Raw genomic sequence first — 27,438 nt, 5'->3', positions numbered from 1 at the left:
AACAATTTTCTAGTTAAGAATAAAAACAAATGCTCAAATGGAGTAATTAGTAATTAAACATTTTTTTTTCGAATTCTTGATGGAATCTGACTAGATACATCACTAAAAGGACTAAGGACTTGTAAATAAAAGTCACTTTATACATAAATTGTAATATTTCAGTATCTCATTTTCAATAACCAATATAAAAGTGTCTTATAGTTAGTGTGCTTTTAACATGTACACGGTGATTCAAAATAATATAGTTGTAAAAAGGAAGCAGTAAACAATTGCAACATGATACAAAATAATAAGTTTAAATTACCTTAAGATTGTGGTTTTACAGATTGTAAAAAATACACTATAGATAGTCAACAAACTCAGGATAGACAAACTTTCAACTCCAAATAACAACAAAAAAAAACCCTGACTCTCTATCTGAAACTAATCTTAAAGTAACAAAACATTCAATTACTCAGACTTACCTAGAACATTCTAAGTAGAAATGCACAATAGTTATTTGTGCAACTAGTGAGCAAAGTGAGCAATTGACTCACTCGAGAGAAATAACAAACAAGCCGTAGGCAAGTGAGGAATGGTTTCTCGAGTGAGGCAATTGCACTTTGCACTCGAGTTGCACATTATATTTTTCCTACCTTTACCATAAAACAAATAAATTGGTAAAGAAATGTAACATATTTTTGCACAGAAGTGAACTTTTAATATAACATTTAATGATACAACAGTACAACAGCTGACCAGCTGATTTACAGCCAGTGCTGCCAACGTATTTCGTGCGCATACGACCTTGTCTGCATGTTACACGCTCACTATTTCGTGCCTTCACGTTGCAAATCTGGAGTGAGACAAAGTAATTGGAATGAGACAATGTTAACATTGTCTCACTGATGAGCGAATTGGCCATTTTGCATTCTCAAATCAGTGAGAGAACATGTACATTGTTAGGTAACTGTAGGAAAAAATACTTTACTTTACATAATATTTATCATTCAACAAAAGCCAATTTAAAAATTAACTATCAGGACAAAATTTATTATATTTAACTCTATAATAAATTGAACTTTATATGGCATTTGAAGTGTTAAGAAAAATAAATAAAACATTGCATTACAATATTTAGAAAAAATTGAACCAGTTTCATTTCAAACAGCAACTCCAACAACTAAATAGGCCCTTTGTTCCAAATGTATATGTTTTGACACTCAAAATAATTAACTACCATCAAATCAGCCAAAATTATTTTTTTATCCATAGCTGCAAGTTTTATGATTGTAATAAATAATTATGCAATTAAGAGAATTTTGTTCATAACACATAAGAAAAAATCCCAAAAATTTTCCTCACTATAATTTAAAAAATACTAAACTTTGAAAATCTGTTCATTGCAGATTAGAATTGGCTGTCATAAATATAAAACAAAATTGTAGTAAAAAAAATCTAAAACTGGAAATACAGTATTACGATGTATTATTGTTCAATGCAATTTTTAGAGATGGAAATCTATATTATTTACAAATATTTGAAATAAGCCATCAGCTGTCTGTAGCACCAAAGTATGAATATTCATAACATGAGAAAAAATAAATTACTGTAAATATCTTTAGCTTTTGTAGATTAAAATTTAAAATACAACAAATTGAGACGTGTAAAATTTATGGTATAATGTATGTATATAGTAAGTAATATAATTTACTCTTAATTTAAAGTGAGAATACGATACTGCATATAAAAATACTACAATATTTTCAAAAACTAAACAAAATCATGAAATGAACATCAAATATGGCAGTGGAGTTTTGTTTAAAGATCAACTTAATTGTAAAATAACAAAAAGAATTGAAATTAATAAGTTTTGTTAAATAACTTAACAATTATTTACCACACCATATCTTTTAGCTAATATCAGCTAACAACTAAAAGATTTTAAAAACACTCATTTTAATTTTTTTACCATAATATTTTGTAAAAATTTATATATAAATTTTTTCTAGGACGCTAGGCACAAGCTCGAAATTGTTTTTCACATTACTTCAGACCAGACCTAGGGGGTTGCAGCATTATCACTTAAGACATTATCCATTGGTGACTTGGAGGGATTAACCTCTAAACTAACCACTGTAAAAATGTATATTAGATGGATAAAATTTATATATTAAAACATTAAGTTCAAGTACCTGGAGACTGAGCCATGGCTTGGTGTAGTTTAGTTTCATTTCAAAAGCAGAAAACGCATATTTTATTTACAACAAATTTTGGCTTTATACTGTTGAACCTTACCCATCACAACCATTGATAATATTAAGGGCAGACACAAGTTAAGGTTTAATATAAAAGTGAAATCTAAAATTGACAACATTTATTCACATTTGAGTTACGCCATTGTTTAATACCAAGAAAGATTGGTCCACCCGATAAAATTTGAATATGATTTTCCACAACTATGTTACCGTATGTTTGATGTTCATCTCACTACTTAACACTTAAGCCTACTATATAAAATATGTACACACCGTAACAGTCATAATAAACTAATAAAAACACAGTAAACTATATGCAAACAACAAAAGAAAATGAAATAACAATACAGGGATCACATTTGTAGCTGGACAATAGCCACATTACTTGACACGAATGTTGACACTACACTGGAGATGATGTGACTTAGGGTCACTTGGGACTCGACGCTTCTGTCTCGTCCAGGTCAAACTCTCGCTCCCAGTCGTCATCGTTACTTTCTGGAACATAAAATACATTAGCATTACTAGAATGTACAAGCCACCTGTGATGATTGAGAACAGTGCAGAGGATCAGCTGATGAGGTGATGACATTTGCATCCCGGCTAAATACTGCTGCTGCCCCCAGAAGTGCCCCATTAAATGAGACACTGTTGTCTTTAGGTGAATGAATATCTTTGTTATCTTTGTTTTTAAGACAGCAATGCTAGGTGTGTATTTGAGCTGAATATGAGTGGAGGAAAAGTTTAAAAAGAAGTGAAATGACTTGTGTAGATTTGTTACTGATAAAAGTTTTCTTTCAGTAATCAACCTTTTGTATTTTCTGATCCTCCATGTGGAAAATAAAGTACTAATATTAATTAAAGAGCTATTTACTTGTGATAGGGCTGTTACTGTACACCAAGCTTTACAAAAAACACTCGTGAAAAAATCTGTTTTTTTTTGCCAGCTTATGAAGAAAAGCTTGAGCCTCGAGCTTTTTTCTATAATGACTTTTATATAGTTACATAACTAGTCACACCTGCTTTGTAAAATAAAATGTAATGTTATCATGTAAAGTTAAATATGATTTTAGTAGATAAAAGGGTGAAATAGGGGTCTAGGTTTATAATAAATTAATGTCACATCATTTTATTATCTTGAAATGGCAATGTTTCCATGAAATTGGTGCATCGTAGACCAAGAATACAATTAAATAATAAATCAAAATTATGATTATGGTGCTAAACTAAGAGACCTGTTCAAGGAGCCAGATACAATTGCAGATCCTAAAAGCAGGAGGCTTCGCTGACGGGCCACATCATTAGAAGAGAGGAAACTAGCACACTTTATCAAATATGGAAAAATGACCCACTGGGGAGGAGACCACGAGGGAGACCGAGGAAACGCTGGACGGATGAAGTAAAGAAAGATATGGCCAGGATGGAAGTTAATGAAGACACCGCAAGAGACAGGGCGACGTGGAGACAGTGTGTTGGTGAGGCCAAGTACCACTTGGGGTACAAATGGCCATGGGAGTAAGAGTAAGTAAGTATGAATAATATATTAAAAAATAATATATATTTTCAGGAGGAATAGATTTATTAGCTTAAAAATTTAAATACCAGCACGTTATTTCACATTCAACCATGGCTTAAGTGTTTGTATAATAAGTTAATGTTTACAATTGTGGCTTAAGTGTTTGTATAATAAGTTAATGTTTACAATTGAGCTTATCTTATTATTTTACAACAAATCCTCCAATTTAAACTAGTGCGAGTTTAAGCATGTTGGATATGGTCACCAATAAGAAGCAGTTAAATCTAAGGCTTACCTTACAATCTAATTTGTTTTATAGTGGAGACCTAGGTTTCTACGTCAAAACGTTATCGTCTGTCCATTTGTCTCATAGGCTAGCTAAACTTTTAGTTTTACATCTCTTACTTGAGATATTGTATCTCAACATGGTATATCAATATCTCAAGTAAGAGATGGAAAATAAAAGTTTAGCTAGAGCTGAGACAAAAGGACTGAGGTAAAGTTTTGCCAAATAAACCTAGGCCTCCACTATAAAACAAATTGGATCGCAAGGAAAGCCTTAGATTTAACTATGTTCAATAACAATCCAGATGCTATATCTCGAAATAAGAAGCAGGATTAAATTTAATCATCCACTCATCCCATCAACTTCCACCCAGCAATATCTATAGCTCAAAGTAGTTATTAATAGAGGTCTGTGTTGTACCAAAAAAGTCCGTACGGTACAGTTCTGGCCTAATTACCGCCATCAGTTTGGTACAGCATTTCCCTCGGATTGAATAATAAGTAGTACTGTAATTGTTGTTAGAAAACCATGAATGCAGGATACTATCCATTTTCATAGAAATGTCAATGTTTGAAAATTTAAAATATACAATCCTGAGAAGAAAGCAGCATATAAAAGGTAGCCGCGTACCGTACCGATTTTGTACCGAGAACCAAGGTACAAAATATTGTATCGTACCGACCTTAAAATTTCTGTACTGCAGACCCCTAGTTATTAGAGAAGCATGGATACAAAAATTGATCAATTCTTGATACCCATACCTGAAAAATGGATTCTCAATTCTAGATACTGATACCATTTTTTAAATTTGACTGAATATTCTGTATGGATTTGTCACACTACACCAATTCCAATACTGGTCAGACCAAAGCCCAAGCGTAGTAGATCTAAACTTAAATCCCAGGCTGTAGTAGCAAATGTCGAAAGGAAGCTTTCAGATGTTTTTGTTAATTTATACTCACATAGATAGTTGTAGGTGGAAGTTGTGTTCTGTTACTCTTGGGTCCAATACATGTATTTTGGTGTTTGGATCTCAAAGGGATAAATCATGCTGGGTAGTCTACTAGTCTACACACATTACCAAACAACCGTAACTATAAAGGACTGCAGATTATGGTAAATAATTAAAGAATAACCCATATTTGCCCCTGTAGGAAAGCAATGCTCTTAGACTTAGTATTATGGTGGATTCAATATTATCATCAGTATTATATTCCTACACTTTTTAGCTAATTATCTTAACGTAAAACTAACGATGAAACCAATTGACAACTGAACACAGCATATTGAGAAAATTTAAATTAAAGATTTTATAAAACTACAGTTGAATATTGGAGTGGATGTATTTGTAAAATGTAAACCAACGTTTTATTATACTCCGTTCACAGAATTTATGCGGTTTGGAGGAAGAAATCTATCCCCTCCACATCTTGATCCTACTGTAAACAAAGCTCGACAGCTGAGATCCCTCATTTAACATCAATCAGCTGTACCATACATTAAGCAAAGCAGAAAAAGTGGTGCTGGAACTTACCCTCAAATCACCTAGATTGTGTGAACGGACTATGGTGTTGTAAACCAACAGATCCTAATAAAATTTTGTATTGTTTGTTTAAGTGTTTTGATTTGAAAATACATTTTTAAATGATTTATTTTAACGAGTTTTTCTCTGTGTTCTTTAACCAATACATGTTTTGCCCCCCAAAAGTCTCTGATTTAAAATTTTAAGCAAAACTTGTGCTGCATTTTGATGTAAATTTACAAACAAAACACAAAAGCACACATTGCCACATAAGAGAATCAAATTTTTTACTTTACCATTTAAATACTATCCAAGCAGGATAAAATCCACACTAACTTTTTAACAATAGCCTAACTAACCTATTGGTTTACCTTTATCTCCAGTGGATCCTGTAGACAAAGAAGTAGTGGCACTAGTGGAAACTATAATCATGTCTTTCTTTTCACGTTCTATTAGCACTGCACTGTTCACGTTCACACCATTTTCTTCACTCTTTTTATCGGACTCCTTCATCATTTTCCGTTCTGCCTCGTACTCAGCCAGTATTCGGATCTGCTCTTCTTCTGAAAGCTCTATATGATCACTTAGGTTATCCACTGAAAAAATCAGTTGGTTGTTATTGTTAGTTATTAGTACTGTTAAAGACCAATCGGCAAAAACCACTCTAGGTTTCATGCAGTTTGAAAAAAAACTTGTGTATGGCGCAGATGACAGAGAACCTTACGTTGTGCCCCTTAGATTGTTTATTAATTTTTAATGATTTTTCCCCAATTTTTTTAGACCCAAAAAGTCCTAAATTATTTGTCAGGATCATTTAACAACCATAATAATACCTAATCCAAACATCAATTAATTTGTTGACCAACCACCCTTACTGCTTGGATGAAAACACAGAATAACAATCAATGACTTGTTTCAGGAACAACACAATACAGTAGACTCCCTCTAGTTGGGCTTCAGTAGGATCGGCCACCGAATGTTCCGGCCCGGTCTCAGAGGGACAAGTCACAAGCGAATGGCCTTCAACACGATTTAACTTGAATGTTTAGTTTCATGCTATAGAAATAAGCAATTCATGTCAGTTTAGTTGACAGGTGCTTCTATGGGTGAACCGTGTCATATTACCTATGGTAAACAAACAGTTGTACTAAGCGGTACATTTTAGCTACAAGTGTAGCTATGGGGATAATAGGATGTGTAGGGCCATGGAGTAGACCAGATGATAGTCAAATTATTCAGAACGAAATGAGTAATCTCTTCAAGTAGTTAAGTTAAGAGGAAACAGAGGGTTGTAAGTCAGTTATTATGTACATCTATTGTTGAGGTTATGTCTTTAATGAGTCAACCATGTTTTAATTTTTGAAAGATAAGTATTATGATTTTTGTAAAATAGTTAATGGTGATATCTGTCCAAAAAGAACAGTTTTGTACAAATTGTATAGGATGATCAAAACTATAGATAAATGTTTTAGGCATTTCACAAATTTAGATCCACAAATAGGTTATCTTAAATCAGCTCGGCACTACATAAGCAGCAATAGGCCCTAAAGTAAAAGATTATATTTTTCTAACATGCGGCAACAGTACTTCCACAGCCCGATTCCCCCGTTAACCATGACGGGCCCGTTCGATAGATTGATCTCGTTTGTTATATGTTTTATACTTGTTCGTGTTTAAATGTATGTGTTTTTTACGTCCTGTATTGTTTTTATAAACTTTTTAACGACGTCAACTTGACCGACATGTGAGCAAGAAGTTATCCTGCTGACTTACGTGATCATGGTGCAACTCAGCATCGAAACCTGGTTGTAGAGTTTTAACGACCATTTGAGCTATTGACAAAGGTAACTTAAAACCATTTACTCACCAGATTGATTATGGTTAGGTTGTCTCAAGACACATTGCATTGGACCAAAGTTTAGGTAACCCAGGTTAGGTTATGTTATCAAAAGGGCCAAACAACACAGTATCCAATCAGCCAATAGAGCAAAAGTCCCATGTCCTGTGTGTCATGTACTACATCACTAACCCCTTAGTTAGTTTAGTATTGCTACACTACTTAGTTCTACATTATTTTATTTTGCTGCAGAAGAATCTCGATTACGGTACGTTTCGAAGCCTATTATTTGAATCCGAACCCCTCCCCCTGAAGATTGAGTAACAAGATATAACATGTTTTTTCTGTTAGGAATGACTGACCATACCGGACACCTCATTTTGCTGACTTTGTCTGTACTTGGAAGATTGTTTTATCTTTAAATCCAAGCATCAAGGACTTTTTAGGTATCTTCAATTGACTGCACTTTCTGATTGTTTTAGCCTGCTACACGCCACACAGTTGATCTACCATGTATACTTACTTACTTCTCTCCTACTTCTCATGCCTTAGCAGTAGTGTGAATGGAGACTAAATTTTTACAGAAATGGTTTTTTGTTTTTCTACTTTGTCTGCATTTTTAAGATTTTTTTATCAACATGGGTAAAAGTGGTAACAATTGAAAAGAAACATCAAAACAAGCCTCAAGGTTTGACAACAGGATTATTCATTAGTTCAATGATTTCTAAGTTGATGCTTAAAACAGAGTTTTCTTATTTTTGTTATGTGTTCTTGCCATGGTTGGATAACCAAAACCCCCCTTTTTAAAAAAAAAAAACTTTGTCAACTTGATTACGGAAGTTACCTTTGTCCCATTGGAATGAGTCGGCCACTTGTTTCTCACGTTCTTCTTTCCTCTCCCTAGCTGCCTCTTCATCCTCTATTAGGCCTTTGCGGAACAGGTAACGATGCCAAAACTGAGCGTGTGATACCTGATCATGATTTTTAGTTTAATTTATTGACATGTTGAAATACGAAAAAATAGCAAATCAACAATTATGAACTTATTTGATTGAATTCGTAAATAATACAAACTAAAAAAATTGAATGTTTCAAGGAAGATAAGAGTTAAAGAGTTTTGTAGGACCAAAACTAAATGTGTTTACATGTTTATTTAATAACAGTTGCTCTAAAGTTAGAGGGTTTTCTGTAACGGATGTATACATTTCAATATTAGTTAAGTTACCTAAAAGTACAATAACAAAATAAATGGCAGTAGGAGTTTGAAAGACATGTCAAGAACAGACTACTCAAAACATAATAACCCACCACAGAATCTCATGAATTTTCATTTTAAATTTAAAAGACCATGAGACTTGACAAATAAAATTAAAAAACTGCATACATGTAGGGCTCGGACACGTATACATGCTCATGGAATGCATGAGGTCCGTAAATCCAGGCTACTGTGGCCAATGTCACATGCCAAAAATGATAAATTGTGAAATCAAAAGCAAATCAAAAATCTAAGTCTAAATCACAAGAAGGATAAGGGTTTTAATGAGATGGAACAGCTAATGGAAGAGGAATAGAGGCATTTAAGTACAACCGGGTGACTGAAATCAGGAGAGTGAGATGGAACAGCTAATGGAAGGAAGATGGAGGCATTGTAGTAGAACTGGGTAGCTGAAATCAGTAGAGTGAGATGGAACAGCTAATGGAAGAGAGATGGAGGCATTGAAGTGAACCGGGTGGCTGAAATCAGGAGAGTGAGATGGAACAGCTAATGGAAGAGAGATGGAGGCATTGAAGTGAACCGGGTGGCTGAAATCAGGAGAGTGAGATGGAACAGCTAATGGAAGAGAGATGGAGGCATTGAAGTGAACCGGGTGGCTGAAATCAGGAGAGTGAGATGGAACAGCTAATGGAAGAGAGATGGAGGCATTGAAGTGAACCGGGTGGCTGAAATCAGGAGAGTAGAAAGAGTAAGAAACGTTTGGAAAGACACAGAGTTGAAAAAGGCCGATGGGAATGGACTAGGAAAGGAGCAACCAATCAGGTTAGGCGGAGAAGAACAATTAGGGCCTTACACTCCAGGAGGAGTTAGTGGGATTAAGTAAAAGTAAAACGCATTACAAAAGTTAAGAAAGACCGGATAAAGCTTGGCATGATTAGGGATGTGGCTGACGGTTCAATACTGTGGAGGTAATATGTTGGTAAGGCCAAAAACAAACTTGGTTTTGAATGGCTACTAAACAGGAGTAAGAAAATAATGTAGCCATAAGGAAAGGTGAGGAGCCTAATTTCACAGCCTACACTATGCCTAACTGGCCGCACTACAAGTAAAAGCGGTCAGTCAATTTCCAAACATAGTAAAATCTGTAATATATGTTTGTACTGGCTGGACATAAATTGATTTATTCATGTTCACTAGACTCACTTGGGTGGGGACGAGCGTGGTGTAGTTCTCTTGTAATGGAGGACAAGCTGCTAACATCTTGGTCATCTTGTCCATGGACATCTTGTCTTCCTCGAGGACAGTCAGCCAAGCCTCGAACTGAGGCATTTGATCTTCCTTGATGTCCTCGGTGAAGGTCCTCGGTTCACTGGCCAATGTGTAAAGTCGTGTCTATATGAAAAACAACAGTATTAAAACACAATTCCAGTAAAACTTGGTTAATTCAACCACCACGGGACCAGAACAAAATTGTAACCATCCGAATTACATGAGTGAGGTAATAAACAGCTTGGAAATGGATAATCATAGTTTCAATAGGATAAAGGATACCTTTACTGAAAACACATGTACTGGTAAATTTAAAGGTTATTATAATCTCTATTAATATTTTTCCAGGAAGAGTCAAGGATTTCTTTTCAATTAATTTCATTTAAATTAACGGGAAATCCTTTTTTTAACAAATTAAGTAAGCCTACATAAAATACAAAAATATTAGCGAACAGACAAAAGTTTAAGCTATAGGAAAAGGAAATGCAGTAAGTTGTAGATCAAATTATATAAACAATAATAGATACGATGGACAGCTGACAGTACGGTACTGTACAAAACAAGTGTTATTAGATAGAGTGCAGGCTGGAAGCCTTCTAGTAGAGATTGGTGAATGGTGTATTGGCATCATCAAGGATGTAAAGGAGTAGGAATCTACAAGTTGTTCGTAAGAAGGCCTCACAGTTACCTGACTGATATGGAAATTAAACCTCCCCAATTGTGAGTTGGGTCGCTGCATGCAACCTTCTACCATTTCTGAGTAGCAATTTAAGATGTAAGAGGGAGGAAGTCAATGTTAATTTTCTGATTCCACTTGTTCTGTAAATGAGCTTGATCACTAAGTCAGCAGGACTAACCTGTAATCTGTTGAGGAACACAGGATCACTGCCTTGTATGATGATGGCCTCTTCATCACCGTCCTCAGGTGGAGGACTCAGAGCGGTGCCAACCTGGTCGAAGAAGGAGGACACAGAGCGCTTCACGGTGTTAGCTGTAGACTCTGGCTTGTCCAACTGCAACAACACATTGTTTAAAAAAAAAGTTAAATTTCTATAATCCAGCTGTTTGCTAGTCTAAAACTTTCAGTAATCCGGCAGACTGAGATATTGATCTTATATCAGTTTTTTTTGTCACTGCATGTTTGTTTTGTCCAGTCGAGTTGTAATTGCTTTGAAAGAAGTAGAAAGATGTTCAGAAATGTTATGTCAAGATTGGAGCTTAGCTGAGCTTTTAATTTTGCAATATTATTGGAAATGTAGGATAGTGTATGTGGAAATTAAACAATTTTTCTAGTGATGTATTCACAAACATGGGTTTTGTTTATGATTTTGGTGTAATCATAAACTTATAGGCTATACTAAATTTTAAAATTTGCATCCATTTTTCTCATAGCCATCCACTAAGCTGGCACTAACTAGCTATAATATGAAGCTGGAATGGTTAGAAGAGTCTACAATAAATTATTCAAAACATATATAAGAGTGAAAATTTTGAAACATACGTTTTTATGTCCCTGGCCTTTTACTTCGTAAATACTGAATAGGACTATGTAGTTTATAAATATGTGTTTTAATATTTTTTGGGACAGGGGCAACATGTTACACACAATTATTTGGCTTTAAATAGGTTCTAGGTATTTTTTTAAAAAACGTTTTTAATCTTACTTGGTTTGGATTTGCTTTCAAAACGTGATCGGAATTGGTTGCGGTATTTGTAAACAACATTCAATGTAAACATATCAGTGACAGGTAGAAGAAATAATTTGGATTCTAACAGCTGTTCCTTATTTTATAGATGAATATGTGATAAACATTGGAAGAAAACTTTACAAAAAATCGCACAAAATTGGGTTTTTAAACGTCCGCCATTTTATTTAAAAACTTGTGACGCCATATTTTAATGGCTAAAGACAATCTCGCCAATCCAGTGAATACATTAAAATGATTTGGAACTTGATAGGTATTCTCGTTTTTCAGGAGAAGGCCGCATAAAATGGCTCTTGGGCCGTGACAGACAGGAAGACAGACAGAAATTTAGATGAGACTTTTTTCGGTTTCTTTAATGTATAAAACGAAAAAAAACCTAAAAGTTTATAATTCTGAGCAATGTACAGACAACACTCTAATTTTATTTGTATAGATGGCCCTAAAAGTAAATTAATTTATAACAAAACATAGTTATAAAAATAATATTAACTATTTTTAATATTCAGTTTTATGTCCGTGATGGTCGTGACAAAATTTCGTGTTTTTCGATCAAAGATGCTCTATTAATAAAAAATCACCAAAGATATTGTGTTACCATGGATATTTTATGAAACTTAAAATGTTAATGAAATAAAAAAATAATAAAAGTTTCAAAAAACGGAAAAAAAACATTTTAAAAGTGCTTCTCCTGAAAACGTACGTTTCTAAATTTTCACTCAGTATGTTCAGTATGCTAAATAGCTTGAAAATGTTAAGCCTTAGCCTTTGACCTGCAAATATTGTACAGTTAGGCTATATCAGTCACGGGAACAACACGAATAAACTTCCACTTAGTATTTTAGCATGAATAACTCAATATAAGTGGATGAAAGCAGTGTGGCCTTCATGTGTAGGCTTTCGCGGCCAGTGTAATTGAAATCCATGGTGATGGTTTTCAGTGTGGCCTTGTCTGGTCAATGGCTGAGCAGCCTAGGGATTGCATCTCCGGCCAAGAGACGTAGATTTCCAGGGTTTGCATCCCATCTTAGACATGTCTGTTCCCACAAATTTTTTACATTATTCTTGTTATTATTTCACATATTTATCGATGTTATTGTCTCATGTAGTGAATTTATTGTTATTTTATAGTTTATTATTGTTGCATTTTTTTCATTATTTTTGTTTATTATTGTTACATAGTTTATTTTGTTGTTACATTCAAAATCTTTTTCTCGCACCTCTCCTGAACTCCAAATTAATATTCAATATTATTTACGAGGCTTGTATACACTATGATCTGAAGAGTAAGAGAGCGTTCTCCATTTAAGATCAATGCTTATGTGTAAGTTTACTGCTGTTGTTATTTGCAATACAATCGACATTACTGTTCCACTCTGATCTGGTGTCTAAAACATTATATTAAATATGTGTAATATTTGTAAATGGTGTATCTACTGATTTGAATAAATAAATGTCTAGAATGCAACTGATGAAGAGTTCGCCTTATAATTTGCCAATGCCAATTTGCTTTTAGGACAATTTTGTTACATGTTTTGCAATGACATGAGATCTAAACGGTTGACTTTGGATACTGTAAGTAGACTGAATTTATAATAACATTTGTGTCATAAAAGGTTAACGTAGTACAGAATGTACTAGTTTATAGTCAGTAATGCTTGATTGTGTTGAATGTTGACTAAATGTTTCTCAATGGTAGGTCGGGTTGATATTCATTAGGTATACTTGTCAGCTTCAACCTAAAGGAAACTTTAACACAAAAAGACTATTTGTAGCCGCATGTTCCCATTTTGTGGGCACTATTTTTAAGGGGCACGTCGAGAATATTTCTTTTGGGGACGAAACCCATGAATTGCAATTAATTAAGTTTATTTGTGACCTTTTTATTAAAATACTAGCTGACCCGGCGAACTTCGTATCGCCTAAGTTATGGGTTTCCCCTAAGACAGACCGATGGAAAGAAAGTACCGTTACGTTTAATTTTCAAGATGATCTCGTTCACATCGCTCAATCACGTCCTGGTTGAAGTTCGTTCGCTACGCTCACTCACCTTTGGGTTGGAGCTCGTTCGCTACGCTCACTCACCTTTAGGTTAGAGCTCGTTCGCTGCGCTCACTTGCCTTCAGGTTAGCTCGTTCGCTACGCTCACTCGCCTCCAGGTTGAAGTTCGTTCGCTACGCTCACTCACCTTTAGGTTGGATCTCGTTCGCTGCGCTCACTTGCCTTCAGGTTAGCTCGTTCGCTACGCTCACTCGCCTCCAGGTTGAAGTTCATTCGCTGCGCTCACTCACCTTTTGGTTGCAAATTAGCTGTTGTCACAAATGTAAAAGAAATAATAGTGCTGCACCCTGTTGGTAATCCTTGTAACTTTAATGCTATTGAACATCATAGAACAGTCCCAACTTGTTTAATTGAAACAGCTGTTAAGATTCATTAATTCCATTTCTCATAAGGTTAACATGGGAAACTCCAGAGCCACTGGGGCGGAGCCCTTTTAAGAATTTCGAAACGGGAAATAGTTTACGTCCGATTCGCATACCTACAGAATTTACACACCAAATTTCATAACGATCGGTGAAGTCGTTCCGGAGGAGTTTGCAGACAAACACTGTGACACGAGAATTTTATATATTAGAGAGATATTGCCACCGCTCAGCTAAACAAAAAAGTACCTATCATGTTTGCGCCTAACATAAGTCTGCAACAAAAACTCACCAAAATTATTTTTTATTAAAAAATATTTAATGTTGTTTTCATTAATAAATTGAGTGTGAAAGGACAAATTTTGTACTTACTATCCTTTCTATGCAATTACTTATTACTAGTGTACCTGTTGCTCGAATTCGAGCAATTGCGAAGTATTACAGGCGACTCACGAAGATTATGGAAATACTCACGGTCTACGCAACAGTTAGATATAATCAAAATCTTTTGTAAATAACTTATCTTTTCTCAAAAAGCTGATCTTGTTTTTTAGTGTTTCTACAAATTTTTCCCTCTCATAGCCGCATTAGGTTGTCTATAATAACGATTATAAATGAAAAAAAAATATTTCTTTTCTTCTACTTGGTGGTGTTCTATGACTTTTTCTATGTTTCCATTGTTTACAAATCGGTTATTTCAATGATTGCTCAAGAAATGTAGCATATTGTTAATTCAGTTTTATTTTTAGCCTATATCAAATTGTCCAGGATTTCTCACTTTTTTCCATTGTAATAATTTCACCAACCCAAGTTTCGTCTACAGATGCAATATGCCAAAGAATATCACCTACGTACAAACTCCAAGAAGTGGTAAAAAAAAGGCAGAAACCAAGCCATACAATAGATATAAGTTAACTCCTTAAGAAATAATTTTAAGAGTTAAGTTACTGTGATATTAGGATTTTCCACTGATTTGGTAATAGCAAAACATGACACGATGCAGAATAAAATCGATTTTAAAATCAGAAAAACCCATTGCAAATACTGTACTTCATTTTGAAAAATTCAATAAATCACAATTTAAATATTAACAGCTGTTTCATTAAAAAGTAGTGTAGAATTATGCTTATGGTAAACAAATTTGAAGAGGCAACTTTAAAGGCTTCTGGGGGAGAGCCCCAAGGGAATTTACCTCGTTCCTCTTTTGATGGCTCATCTTTAGACCAAGACCTTTCTTTAGAGACCCCTACCAAGTTTCTATGCCCAGCCGTTCTCTCAAATTAGCTGGGACAAAAACGCAGTTTTTCCTCCATAAGAATAACATTGGATGGGAATTCAAAGGCCACTGGGGCAGAGCCCCAAGGGAATTTACCACGTTACTCTTTTGATGGCTCATCTACAGACCAAGACCTTTCTTTAGACACCTCTACCGAGTTTCTACGCCCAGCCGTTCTCTCAATTTAGCTATGACAAAGAAAAACAGTTTCAAATTAATATATAGATTTTACCAAGTATAGTTTTGAACTAGTCGTGTCAGTTGTGAGAAAAACATCTATAATCAAGTTTAGCGAATGTTTGGTTTTAAAGAGTTCAAATGGATTATTCTATGCAAGAAACAAAACATTCATTAAGTTTTTAATTTTAAAAAGAGTTTGACGTGCATTAGCAATTTTTCATTTTCTACATAAAAATTTAAACAGAGCAGCATCTAAAAAGGTGTGTATTATACGGTGAGTGTATGGGCTGCGCCGTCTTCTGCCAGTAGAGAGTGGGGGAGTGCCGGACTGCGCGGCCAACACTGAGCCAGCAATCCATGAGTTGTTTATATTGTTGGCCTACATTGAGCTGCGCCCCCCTGCACTACATGTGGATGGTGCCGCCCCCCCCCCCCACCACCCACCAAAACATCACCACTTATATTTAATTCGTTTATCTCAGCAAAAACTGTAATCGCGGCAAAATCCATAAACTATCGCAGACGTTTTTTAATCCCCTCCCTTAGTCATCAACAACGTTTTCCGTGATCGCGGCCAAATCTTGAATATCTCATGCTTTCATGTAGACATGATCATCGTCTCCCGCGGTCATTGAAACTCGTTGTCTTTATCCGTGATCGTTACAACATCTTGTTAAAAATCCCCGGTCTTAAAGACATCATCATCGACCATCGTCTACAGCGGTCACAGAAACATTGTCATTTTTTCCGCTACTGCGGCAAAATCATGAATATCTTCCATCATATTGGCACCCTGCGGTCGTGGAAACGACTTCACAATTGCGGTGAGCGGTGACAGTTGGACCTCAGTGCCCCCTGGACCTTGGAGTGCTGAGGGGGTTGCGGGGTGTTATTTACGCTACAACTGATTCAAAGCAGCCCACTACTAGATTTCCTTTCAGTGTTTCAATGACAAATAAATAGACTTACCTGGAGAGTTTCTTTGACGGCATTGGATGTTGATGAGAGCACGGCACTAGCTTCACTCTTGACTGCAGTGGACAACTCATTCAGATCATTCTTGACAAACTCGTACACCTCGGCTGACTGAAAGTGTGTTTTTTTATGAGAATAATAACTACGGTATTTAACATAGAGAAATACCAAGTATTAGGCTAATGATTGCACAGATACATTTTACTTTTTGTTTTTGGTGAGGTTAATTCTGCATTGGAGACATTGTGTGTGTACAAGATATAAGATAATTATAGGATCTTTTTTAACAAGAAAAGATTACATCAGAGGAGACCACATGTAAACATGGTTTTGTAAACCAAGCTAATAGCTTTTTAAACAAAACATAAAAAGCCTACATTACTATGGAAATGTTTTATTAGCCTACATGTAACTTAACTAATACTGTCAGCCTTTGTCAAATGGATGTACAGTATGTCGATTTGGCCTTAAATACTTCAGTAGGCCTATTCTTTTTAATTATCTATTCGGCTCCTCAAGTTCAATATAAGTTCAAGTGCACCAAAGTTAACCTTACATGACATTGGAGGATAGCAAACATAAGAAACAGTATTTGAAGAAGCTAGTTTTACAAAACACCTAGAATTTACTATCTAGATCTGCATTGATTTTGATCAAATGTTTGCAAAATACAAAATTCAGACCTTGGCTTTTGCGGCATTCATCCATGAGCCCCACCATCCTCCTGCTGCACCGCCATCTTCATTTCTGTAACAAAACATCAACTTTAGTCCATGGAGACATAGGCCTATCTAATTTTCAAACGTCCACAAGATGTCTCATAAGTAGCGTTAAGGGCCAAACTCCGGGAAGACTGTAGCCCATTACGGTTGAAAATACACTTGAAAGAAGAATACTACTTTAGGCCTAAATGGGTTTTTATGCGAGGCCCACTATTTTTATCAATATGATTAAAAGCTATTTTAATATGCCTACTAAGTATTATATTATTGTTGGCACATTCATCTTATTATTCAATTCACCATCACCACCATTTGATTTTTTGTCTAAATACCAATAATATTCTGCCTATTCTTGTCGTTAACCATATGCAAGTTGATTTTCAATTTCCAAGAACAGCAAGTCGAATTATCCTATAATAATTTAAATAATTTTTTAATTTGTTTATTTAACTGATCTTAGGATATTATTGATGTCATTAAATTTATATGTGGAGTAAGAAGTTGAGAATGGAGGTATCTAGGCTACCAATTGAAGTCTATGTATTTAGATTACCCGTTGCTTGTAATCGAGCAAAACTGCAATTTGTAACAGAGGAATGAAGAAAAAAAACATCAACATTAAGACCTCAATTAAAGAGTGAATTTAAAGTTAGTTAACAGTTGATTATGGAAATATGAAAAATATTCCGTTGTAACAAAATTATAAAGTAATCTACAATATGTAAATAAATATAGATCCGCTCTCATACTGCTTTGGTTATCTCTTATGTAAGTTACTGTAGGCGGGTGCCCTATAAGCGCAGGTACAATATGTCAACCACCCACTGTAAAGTAAGTTTTTCAGACCTAGCAAGCTAAATCCCTCTTTTGACGCCAACCAGCACGACACATAGCCTAGCATTGTTAAATTATTTCTATGCTCTGTTCTGTTTTGAACTGTTTTTCTCCGGTTGGGATCAGAAGACGGTAAGCAAGTGGATCTAACGACAGATCTAAAACAAATACGGCCAAACATTAATAAGTTTTGGAAAAAAACTATAAGATTTCTTTGGCCAGGTGGTGCTCTGTTTTCAGCGTTAACAATAGCTGCAGCGTCATTCCTTTGTGAAGTCACTTCCTTTGTCTTTTATTAAGCACGTAAGAATCTTACTTGACTCCTTGGAGCTCTCGTCCCTACAAATTTCTGCCACAGTCTTCAAAAAGATTGATGATGTCAAGAGATCTCCTCATTTTTTACCACAATAGCTGAATGGATTCATGATTTTACTGCGATCGCTAAAGAGTCACCACTAGGCCTACTGCGGGACACAACCGCGGAAGATGTTTACCATTTACCTTGACTGCAAATGCGGCCATGTGGGATGCTCTTGACTTCGCCATAACCGCAGAAGACATTCACAATTTTACAGTAACAGCAGGTGACACTCTTAATTTCACCACGACTACGCGAGATGTTCTCGGTCCAGCCGTCAGCACAAGAGAGGATAAACTTATTTGAACGCTATTTAAAATTGTTAAACACCATCCAGTCATTGTTTAACTTTGACTCCTAAAAACTCGGGTCACATATTATCTTAATAGCCCAATAAATATACTTCAATCAAGACAGAAGTCAGAATGGGAACGCCACTCTCGCTCCACTACACCAAATGTAGGAAAACTTAGGTAGGTACCTATTTGATACCATCTAAAATACTAAGTAACTTATAAAATGAAATGTTTTTTTAGTAGGATAGCCTATTTAATAAATTTGGGTGATTTCTATATAAAACTTGTATTTTTACATATTAAGTTAAACTCCATTTACTCCCTATAAAGTAGACTCCCTCTTATCCGGACACCTGTTAACCGGACAGTGGCGTACTGTTATAGTTGGGGGACTGGGATGGCTTAGACGAGAGGGCCTTTTTTACATACATATATATATACAAGTGAAATAATAAATACCATAGAAGGCCTACCCTGTTTAAAATCATTTTATGTTAAAAATTATTTTAAACATGTACCATGGTGCTTATTAAAAAAGTAACCCTAAACAGTGATTAGAACTGAAAAGAAGTATACGCTTTTAATGTATTTTGTATCACTGATTAAATGAGCTTACTTCAACTATTTTAAATGTAATCTATTTTTGTATTTGAGAAAAATTGAATTATGCTAAATGAAGTTTTCCTTAAAGTTTTTAACATTTTAAGTTTTTATGAGTTGGAGATTTGAAATAAGCACAAGCACTCCAAGAAGAAGGCTAGTACAAATCAGGGTTTTTCTGACACTTCTTTCAATTTTTTTTTTTTTATTTAGGAGATAGACCTACTATTTTTGTATAAAATACATTATATAATTATATTAGCCTATCTTTATATTATACATTATATTTTACTATAATTGGTCCAAACGACTACTGTGATCGGGGCAAAAAAGAACGATATTATCCTCGGTGAAGACGAAATCGTGAGCATCCGTGTTTGTGGGGATGTAATCTCCGTCTTTCACGGTCGCGCAGGATCTCCGAGACCGCGGAGCAATCGTAAACATGTCCTATGTTTACGGTGGAATAAAGAAACATCCTTCGCGGACGCAGGGATATATTCTGCATGCCAAAATTGTTCACATCTCCAGTGAACGCTTGGACAATATTATCGTCCCCCGCAATCGCGGCGAAATCGTGAACACAGAACATCTTTTGCGGTTGCGAGACCTTATTATCGTCACCCGCGATCGATGGGAGTCGCGATTTTCGATCGCGCATTCAATCTTTGCAGACGCTTCAGGTTATTGTGACAACAGATGATTATATTCAACAGCAAAATTTATTTTCCAATTTTTGAGACCCAAGTAAGGCCCCTTCCTAGGCCAAGAGGCCCTCGGCAATGGCCGTGTTTGAAGTTATAGGAATACGGCCCTGATTTGGGGGCCTATGTTGGTGTGGGGCCTGGGGCAGACCGCCCCCGCCACCCCCCATCGGTACGCCACTGTAACCGGACATCAGTTTAAACGGACTACGCTCGGCAGAAATTACATCTCAAGTAATGACTCAAGAAATGTTTTTATATTTCCTACTTTGTTATTGCTTTTTCACAATTATTTTGTGATACATAACCAGGCCTACGCACAGGCACCTGCCCATGTAGGCCTATCCCATAAGTATGGCAGATTCATTTAACAATTATAGTTGTACTATTATAGTTATTCTTACTCTCTGTTTTTATTTATCTGTATCTTTCTGTAATAGTATTGGGATAAATAAACGTATTTCATTTCATTTCATTGTTAAATTATTGCTTTCCCAGTCAAGATTATATTTCCTGTTACCAATGTTGCTCTGCTCCTGCCATAGAAGTTAGTTGTTATGTTTTCTGTTAAAATGCATGTTGTTACCTCATTGGCTTCTTGAATCCACATTGTAAATTGGTGATCTTGCCGTTGGAATAAATAAATAAATAAATTAATAAATCTCTTTAACCGGACAATTTTTAACAGCACATTGGTTTAACCGGACTAGATCATCGGAAGGAAGTGGGCAGTACTGAAACGTCCGTTCTCGTGGGAAATATTTGAGACCAGTGATCACGTGTCTTAATACGACGCTCTCCTAAATTTAAGTTGAATATCACAGTAAACAGTCCGTTTTAACGAGTTTTTGGGGACGTCGGTTTAACCGGAAAACCCGTTAGGTATCTGGACTGGCTTCGGTCCCGAGGAGTCTGGATAAGAGGGAGTCTACTGTAACTTAATTCGGCATTTTGATTAGTTCTAAACCCCTTAAGACCACAAAGTGTCGAACAATCGAGGTTCTACTGTATACTGTTCTACATGAGGTAGAATAATGTTATATAAAATAAATAGAATCATAAATTAGACCTAGGCCAGAAGACAAGTGGAAACAAGAATGTAGGCCTAAGTTAAGTGTTTTTGAATGGAAATCAAGTGTGATGGAAGGTGTAACCTTAATTCTTACAGAGACTTATGAATTAGTAAGTTAAAGAAGTAACCTATGATTAAAGTAAATATCCAAATTAAAGGCCATGAATTGTGCTTGGTTATTGAGTTGGTGGGCCTATTTAGTCAACGAAGAAACTAGATCAAAGAGAGCCAAATTGGGGCAATGCAATACATATTGGTTTGATATCTAACTTAGGCTTTGTCAGAATAAATTTAGCGTTAAAAAGAACTGGTCTTGTACTGAACCAAAGTCCTAACAGTAAATCATCCAGCTTGAAAGCATATGTAAACAACGTGTAGGTAATAAAACAATACCTATTGATACTTACTCCATCGCCATTTTGCTTATGAAAACTCCTTTGACCGACAAATCAAAACATTAACATTTTGGTAAGGGGACGGTAGTTTAACGACTTAAGTTCTCACTACAAGTACAAAACTACATACACAAAGATATGTGGACTTTCCCTATCAAAATTCTAAAAACTGACAAACAAATATTTTGAATTTATCAGTTTTGACAACAAGAACATACGTTTCCCTGGTCTCTATGTCTCTGTCCTCACTCACTGCCTGTTTGCCTGCCTATCTAAATAACTCAATCAGCTGATTGATTTGTCCTCTGCTTTGTTTGTTTTTAGTGTATTTCCCCCTCTGAAGTCTCTGCACCATAGGTTTTAAAAGTAACACCTCAGTATACTATAAGAAATTTATTTTGGGCACATTGTAAAATCCACCCTTATATAGCCTTCAAACCTTTATCAATTAGGCTATATATCACAGAAACAGATTTCACGGGTATAAACTACTGTACTAAATCGAAATTAGTTTCAGAAATTAAAATAGGACAAATCTATTTACAGTATCCAAAGTCAATGGTTGAGTGAACCCTCAACTATTCTGGGTCCGACCAAGGCCCCACTAGAAAAAAAACCCACTGGAAAAAAACAGGCCATGCTGCAGCACGGGCAGCGCAACACTACGTCACAGTGGTGGATAGTTGTACCATTGTTGTACTAAACTCTTACCATTAAAATCTTACAAACAGCCAGCTTGTTGATTTACCTAAAACATATGGGAATGGTGATGGCAATGAATTTATCAATGAAATCTATCCACTAGTGTGACGTCATGGATAGATTTCATTGATAAATTCATTGCCATCACCATTCCCATATGTTTTAGGTAAATAAACAAGCTGGCTGTTTGTAAGATTTTAATGGTAAGAGTTTAGTACAAATATCCAAAAATGGTACAACTATCCACCACTGTGACGTAGTGCTGCGCTGCCTTGGTCTGACTTAAGGGAAATACAAATGAGGCAACGATGACATCATAGTTTAGTTCAAAATTCCTCCGTTAACAGCGTTGTAGTAGAGAGCACAGCGCGTAATTTTTACTTCACTATTAGGCCTAGTTAATTATAAAATTAAGAAAAATTATAAAATTAATCTTACAACTTTTTATTATTAAATTAAACTGTCATAACCTAACCAAACGCGTGCTGATAATGAAAAAATCAAATGAAGGTTTACTAATCTAAAAAATAGTTTTGTTCATAAAATAAAATTAGGGTACACTTCCATATCTGTTGGCACAAACAACCGAATGAGTATATTGATTATTCGATTGTTTAATTCGATATATCATTTGGTTAGTTAGATTAGGTTAACCTTACCTAACTAACCAAACGATATATCGAATGATCGATATATCGATCGATATTTTCATTCGCTTGTCTGTGTCAACAGATATGGAAGTGTACCCCAAAATTATAAATGCCTAAAATTCAATTTTTTAATTTTTTAATTATAAAATTAAACCGTCGTAACCAACCAAACCAACCAAACTTGCTGATATGAAAAAAATTGTTGACAAAAAGTTAGATTCGAACCCGGCACCTTCGGAATATTAGCCCAACCCGCTCGCTATCCACTACACCACCGACGCCGATGACTGATTTCCGTGTCGTTGCGGTGTTCCCTCAAGAGGAGATCTGACAGCTCGAAGGCTCTTGTGTACCTTCCTTGAGTAAATACCAACTATTCTTTAACACTCGGCTACTTCCATTCTTTACATGTACTTCTGTTGTAATTTCATAAGCATAAACATAAAGAAGTTTACGAGTGATTATAGTGCTCACCATCAAATCGATCCCTGGTTATCCTGGTTCGATTCCAAGCGGGATCGTTTATAGGCCGAGATGCCATTTGCCATTATAGGCTATGAATACAAATTATGGGCATATTGCAGCATAGCAGTCATGAGCACATTGTAAATGATATGTTTAATCTATGGTGATACTATCTAACAAACAGGTCGACATCAGAAGATACAGTAGTAAGAAGACCAGGGTTTGGATTGGACCGTTACCTTTAAAAACATTTATAAAAATGCTATGCGTATAGAAAGCACACAAAAAAGGCAGCTAGTCCCCTTGCAAATCCTCTCTTGATTAGTTTTGGCTAAAATATATTATTCAGACCCAATTAGGAACATTGAGTATTGCTTCAGCTTTAGCCACAGAACGGAAGAGAGAGTCAAAACAACAAAAGGCCTAATAATAAGTACGTGCCCATAATAATCTTACTAATATTATAAATCTGAAAGTTTGTGTGTGTGTTTGTGTGTGTGTGTGTTGCTCAATCACGCATAAACTACTGGACGGATTGGGCTGAAATTTGGCATGATGATAGCTCACATTCCCGATTAACATTAAAGCATAATTCTTATCTCAAAACCCCTTTCGGGCTCCGCCCAGTGGCTCTGTAGTTCCCCATATTAATCTTATGATTTTTCATATTTAAAAGGAATTAATGAATCTTAACAGCTGTTTCAATTTAACAAGTTGGTTCTGTTCTATGATGTTCAATAGCATAAAAGTTATAAGGATTACCAACAGGGTGCAGCACTATTATTTTAGCGAATTAATATTACTTATAATTAATATTATTTAGGGAATAAGCTATTACCGTAGGTCTCATGGTAAGACCTAGACCCGGGACCGATTTACTTTTTCGTTTTGAGGTCCCCAGAGGCCAAAAACACTATCCGTTCAAATTCATATATATATATATATATATATATATATATATATATATGTATATATATATATATTTATATATGTGTCCGTTAGCGCGATAACTCGAGCAAAATTGATCCGATTTTGATGAAATTTGGTACAAACGTGTAAACCTACATTTATTCGAACGAGTTCGCGAACCAGCATAATCGGACCATGGGATCAGGGGTTTATGGGGGGTTTTACGGGGTAAAAATGGGTTTTTCTCATTTTTGACCCTAAAAACTTTAAATTTCTAAATTTCTCTCTAGACCATTTTGAAGAGCTTAAAAAAAAAATAATTTAGTATATTGAAGTGTTTTTGAATGTTCATTGACTACGGAGAAAAATTAAAAAATTGTAAATTTAAAACTCCCATGTTATTCTTATGGAGAATAAATAAACTGTTCTAGTTTGCTTGTTTATGGATATATTTAAATCAAATTTGGCAATTTGGTTTATTTCATACTAAGCTATCAATATTTCAATTGATAAAACACACCTCAACATCTTCCCCGTAGCAGTAAACCTAACTACAGTACTCACTAAAATTAATGTTATTTAAATAGGAAACAAATCTGAAAATTTATAGGGAATATTTTAGTAGAAATCAAGCCGGGTAAATGGAAATTCGCTTAGTATGCAGGTTTGCTGCGACGGGGGTATTTTTTTATTTATGACAACAGCTAATTTCCAACCAAAATGTGAGTGAGCGTAGCGAACGAACTTCAACCTGGAGGCGAGTTAGCGTAGCGAACGAGCTAACCTGAAGGCAAGTGAGCGCAGCGAACGAGCTCCAACCTAAAGGTGAGTGAGCGTAGCGAACGAACTTCAACCAGGACGTGAATGAGCCATGCGAATACTTATGAAATTAAACGGGGCAAGGCCCGCGGGTACAGCTAGTGAATAATAAATATGCAATAATAAATAGTTACATGGGCAATAAAGTCAATTTCCCATATAGGGTATGGGTATAAGCTATTTGCTGGTTTTCCTATAGCCTACACATAACATAAACTATGGTTAACACTCAATTGTGGCTTAAGCTGAAGAAATGTAATGATTGAGCGAAGCTCACTTTCCCTCACTTTGTAACTTCTTTGTAAGAGCATCAGAATGAAGGGCTTGACCAATTGATATGAAATTTGGCCAACAGCTAAAGAATACTGAGCACAATGTTTATGGTAAAAATATTTGCAAACTTCCTTCTGGATTTTATTTTACGGGTCACGCAATTTCGCTTGTTATTTTAATGTGTGTTGAAAGAAAAATAATAAATAAAAAGCTTTTTTAAAACAAAACGTTTTTAAACGCACTATAACCAAAACCTGATTATTATCTCTAATCAGATGTTTTATCTTGACTTTAAAATGTTTGTTTTATATTTTTAGAATATATCCGGAGCAGAACTTGTACCTCTTAACCTCTGCTCTTCGAACTATCAAATTTAAGTATTTACAGCTGATTTAAATTAATTGATATGTTTACATTCTTTCAAAATGTAAACATGGAAAATGTGGAAGCCCATGGGGCGTATCCCAAGGGAAATAGCCTATGAAAATTAAATGATATAATATTGCATTGTCAACCATTTGTGAGCTATGTTTCAAATTTCAAGTCTCCAGCTAATCGGGAACTTCGTTTAAGATTGATATCAAAATTTGTAGGAAAGCGACTAGCGAGCCAATAAAAACAAGCCCATGGGGCGTAGCCCATGGGAAATATGAAAATTAAATGATATAATATTGCATTGTCATCCATTTGTGAGCTATGTTTCGAGTTTCAAGTCTCTAGCTCATCGGGAAGTATCAAAATTTGCAAGAAAGCGAGTTAATAGAAACAAGCCCTTGGGGTGAAGCCCAAGGGAAATATGAAAATTAAATTGTATAATATTGCATTGTCATCCATTTGTGAGCTATGTTTCAAGTTTCAAGACTCTAGCTCATCGGGAACTTATTATAAAATCGATTGCAATGTTTGTACCGGTCAAGAAAGCGAGCTAATAAAAACGTTTTAATAATAAAAACAAGCCCTTGGGGCGTAGCCCAAGGGAAATATGAAAATTAAATTGTATAATATTGCATTGTCATCCATTTGTGAGCTATGTTTCAAGTTTCAAGACTCTAGCTCATCGGGAACTTATTATAAAATCGATTGCAATATTTGTACCGGACAAGAAAGCGAGCTAATAAAAACGTTTTAATATTGGGTTTTTATGACACATGGGTTTATCTCGTTTGTTTGTAGCTGTTTTGTTTACATTTCAATGTTTACTTTCATCCTAGGTTAAAGTTGGAATGTAAAGCACAAGGTATAACCATAGATAAAACATACTAATAACCAAGCAACACAAGTATGTTTTATCTATGGTATAACTGTGGACCAAGCTGTTGTGGCCATTGGATCTTCAGAATATGGCTTAGTTTGTCCTACGTAGGCCTATTAAGATAGCCTACATTTGAATGCCTGCTTCTGGATCCATTATTTTCACTAGACCGATTGATGTCAATTAACAGACACGGATCTTGGGCAAAGAAGAAAGAAGCTCTTGACCGTTTAAATAAAATGTCAAATACACATGTCTTTTATCAATTCTTATTTTTATTCTTAACCAAATAAAATGAACTATCAGATAAATTTGTCATTGTTTAGAACTTAAATAATATCGGGCAAACAAACGGTGAATCTGTTGAAAGGGAACATATTGTAGGTTGTTAGCTGCTTTAGCCACTGACAATCTTTAAATAATGCTTCGCTCATTTATGCGTCTAAGGCCGATTCTACACGAGCGTGAAAACCGCGACGGGACCGTCGCGTGACCGCGCTGATATTTTTTGCAAACTACACGTGGCGGGATCCCCGTCGCGTGAAGTCCGCGTGAAACCCGTCGGCCCATTCTACACGAGGCGGTTCAGACGCGGGATGGACACGGCGGAGCTAGGTTGGAAGGTTTGATTCCCATGTTATTCTTATGGAGAAAATGAAATTTGTTGCAGTTTACTTGTTTATAGATATATTTTGATAAAATCTGGCAAATGTATTTATTTCATCATATTCTATTGACCTATGATAAAAAAGCACGTTTTACCTTCCCCGTAGCAGACAAAAATGATAGAATAATGTAATCAGACAAGTTGAAATTCGCTTAGTTTGCAGGTTTGCTGCGGTGGGGGTATTATAACTGGTGACAACTTGCTCAGGTTAATTTTTTTCAAATTTAAAATTCATTTTTGTCCTTATATTTGAGCCTATTTTAATTTTAAAAGGGATTCT

At 35.4% G+C, this 27,438-nt stretch overlaps 1 protein-coding gene across 4 annotated transcripts; it reads right to left on the bottom strand.

Annotated features, from left to right (window-relative positions):
• Nucleotides 1–142: 142 nt before the first annotated feature.
• LOC129004836 (BSD domain-containing protein 1-like) lies at nucleotides 143–21,657 on the bottom strand. Of its 4 annotated transcripts, XR_008491769.1 has the most exons (9): nucleotides 21,434–21,657; nucleotides 17,124–17,187; nucleotides 16,435–16,551; nucleotides 10,741–10,896; nucleotides 9,818–10,006; nucleotides 8,243–8,369; nucleotides 5,933–6,157; nucleotides 5,002–5,107; nucleotides 143–2,735 (listed from the first exon to the last, which is right to left on the bottom strand). XR_008491769.1 is itself a non-coding variant. In XM_054433490.1 (8 exons), exons 1-8 carry the CDS (start codon nucleotides 21,442–21,444, stop codon nucleotides 2,668–2,670), a joined length of 957 nt encoding a protein of 318 aa, XP_054289465.1. In that variant the 5' UTR covers nucleotides 21,445–21,657; the 3' UTR covers nucleotides 143–2,667. The 4 variants fall into 4 exon arrangements, 3 of the variants coding, with proteins under 3 accessions (XP_054289465.1, XP_054289466.1, XP_054289467.1); XM_054433490.1 differs by lacking the exon at nucleotides 5,002–5,107; XM_054433491.1 differs by lacking the exon at nucleotides 5,002–5,107 and having other exon boundaries at nucleotides 5,933–6,133.
• Between the last annotated feature and the right edge of the window lie 5,781 nt (nucleotides 21,658–27,438).

The sequence above is a fragment of the Macrosteles quadrilineatus genome, unplaced genomic scaffold, assembly GCF_028750875.1.
Source record: "Macrosteles quadrilineatus isolate MER2022 unplaced genomic scaffold, UCM_ALF_1.0 Scaffold_11__1_contigs__length_5352618, whole genome shotgun sequence".
NCBI classification, from domain to species: domain Eukaryota; kingdom Metazoa; phylum Arthropoda; class Insecta; order Hemiptera; family Cicadellidae; genus Macrosteles; species Macrosteles quadrilineatus.
This window is presented reverse-complemented; position numbering and strand designations above follow the sequence as displayed.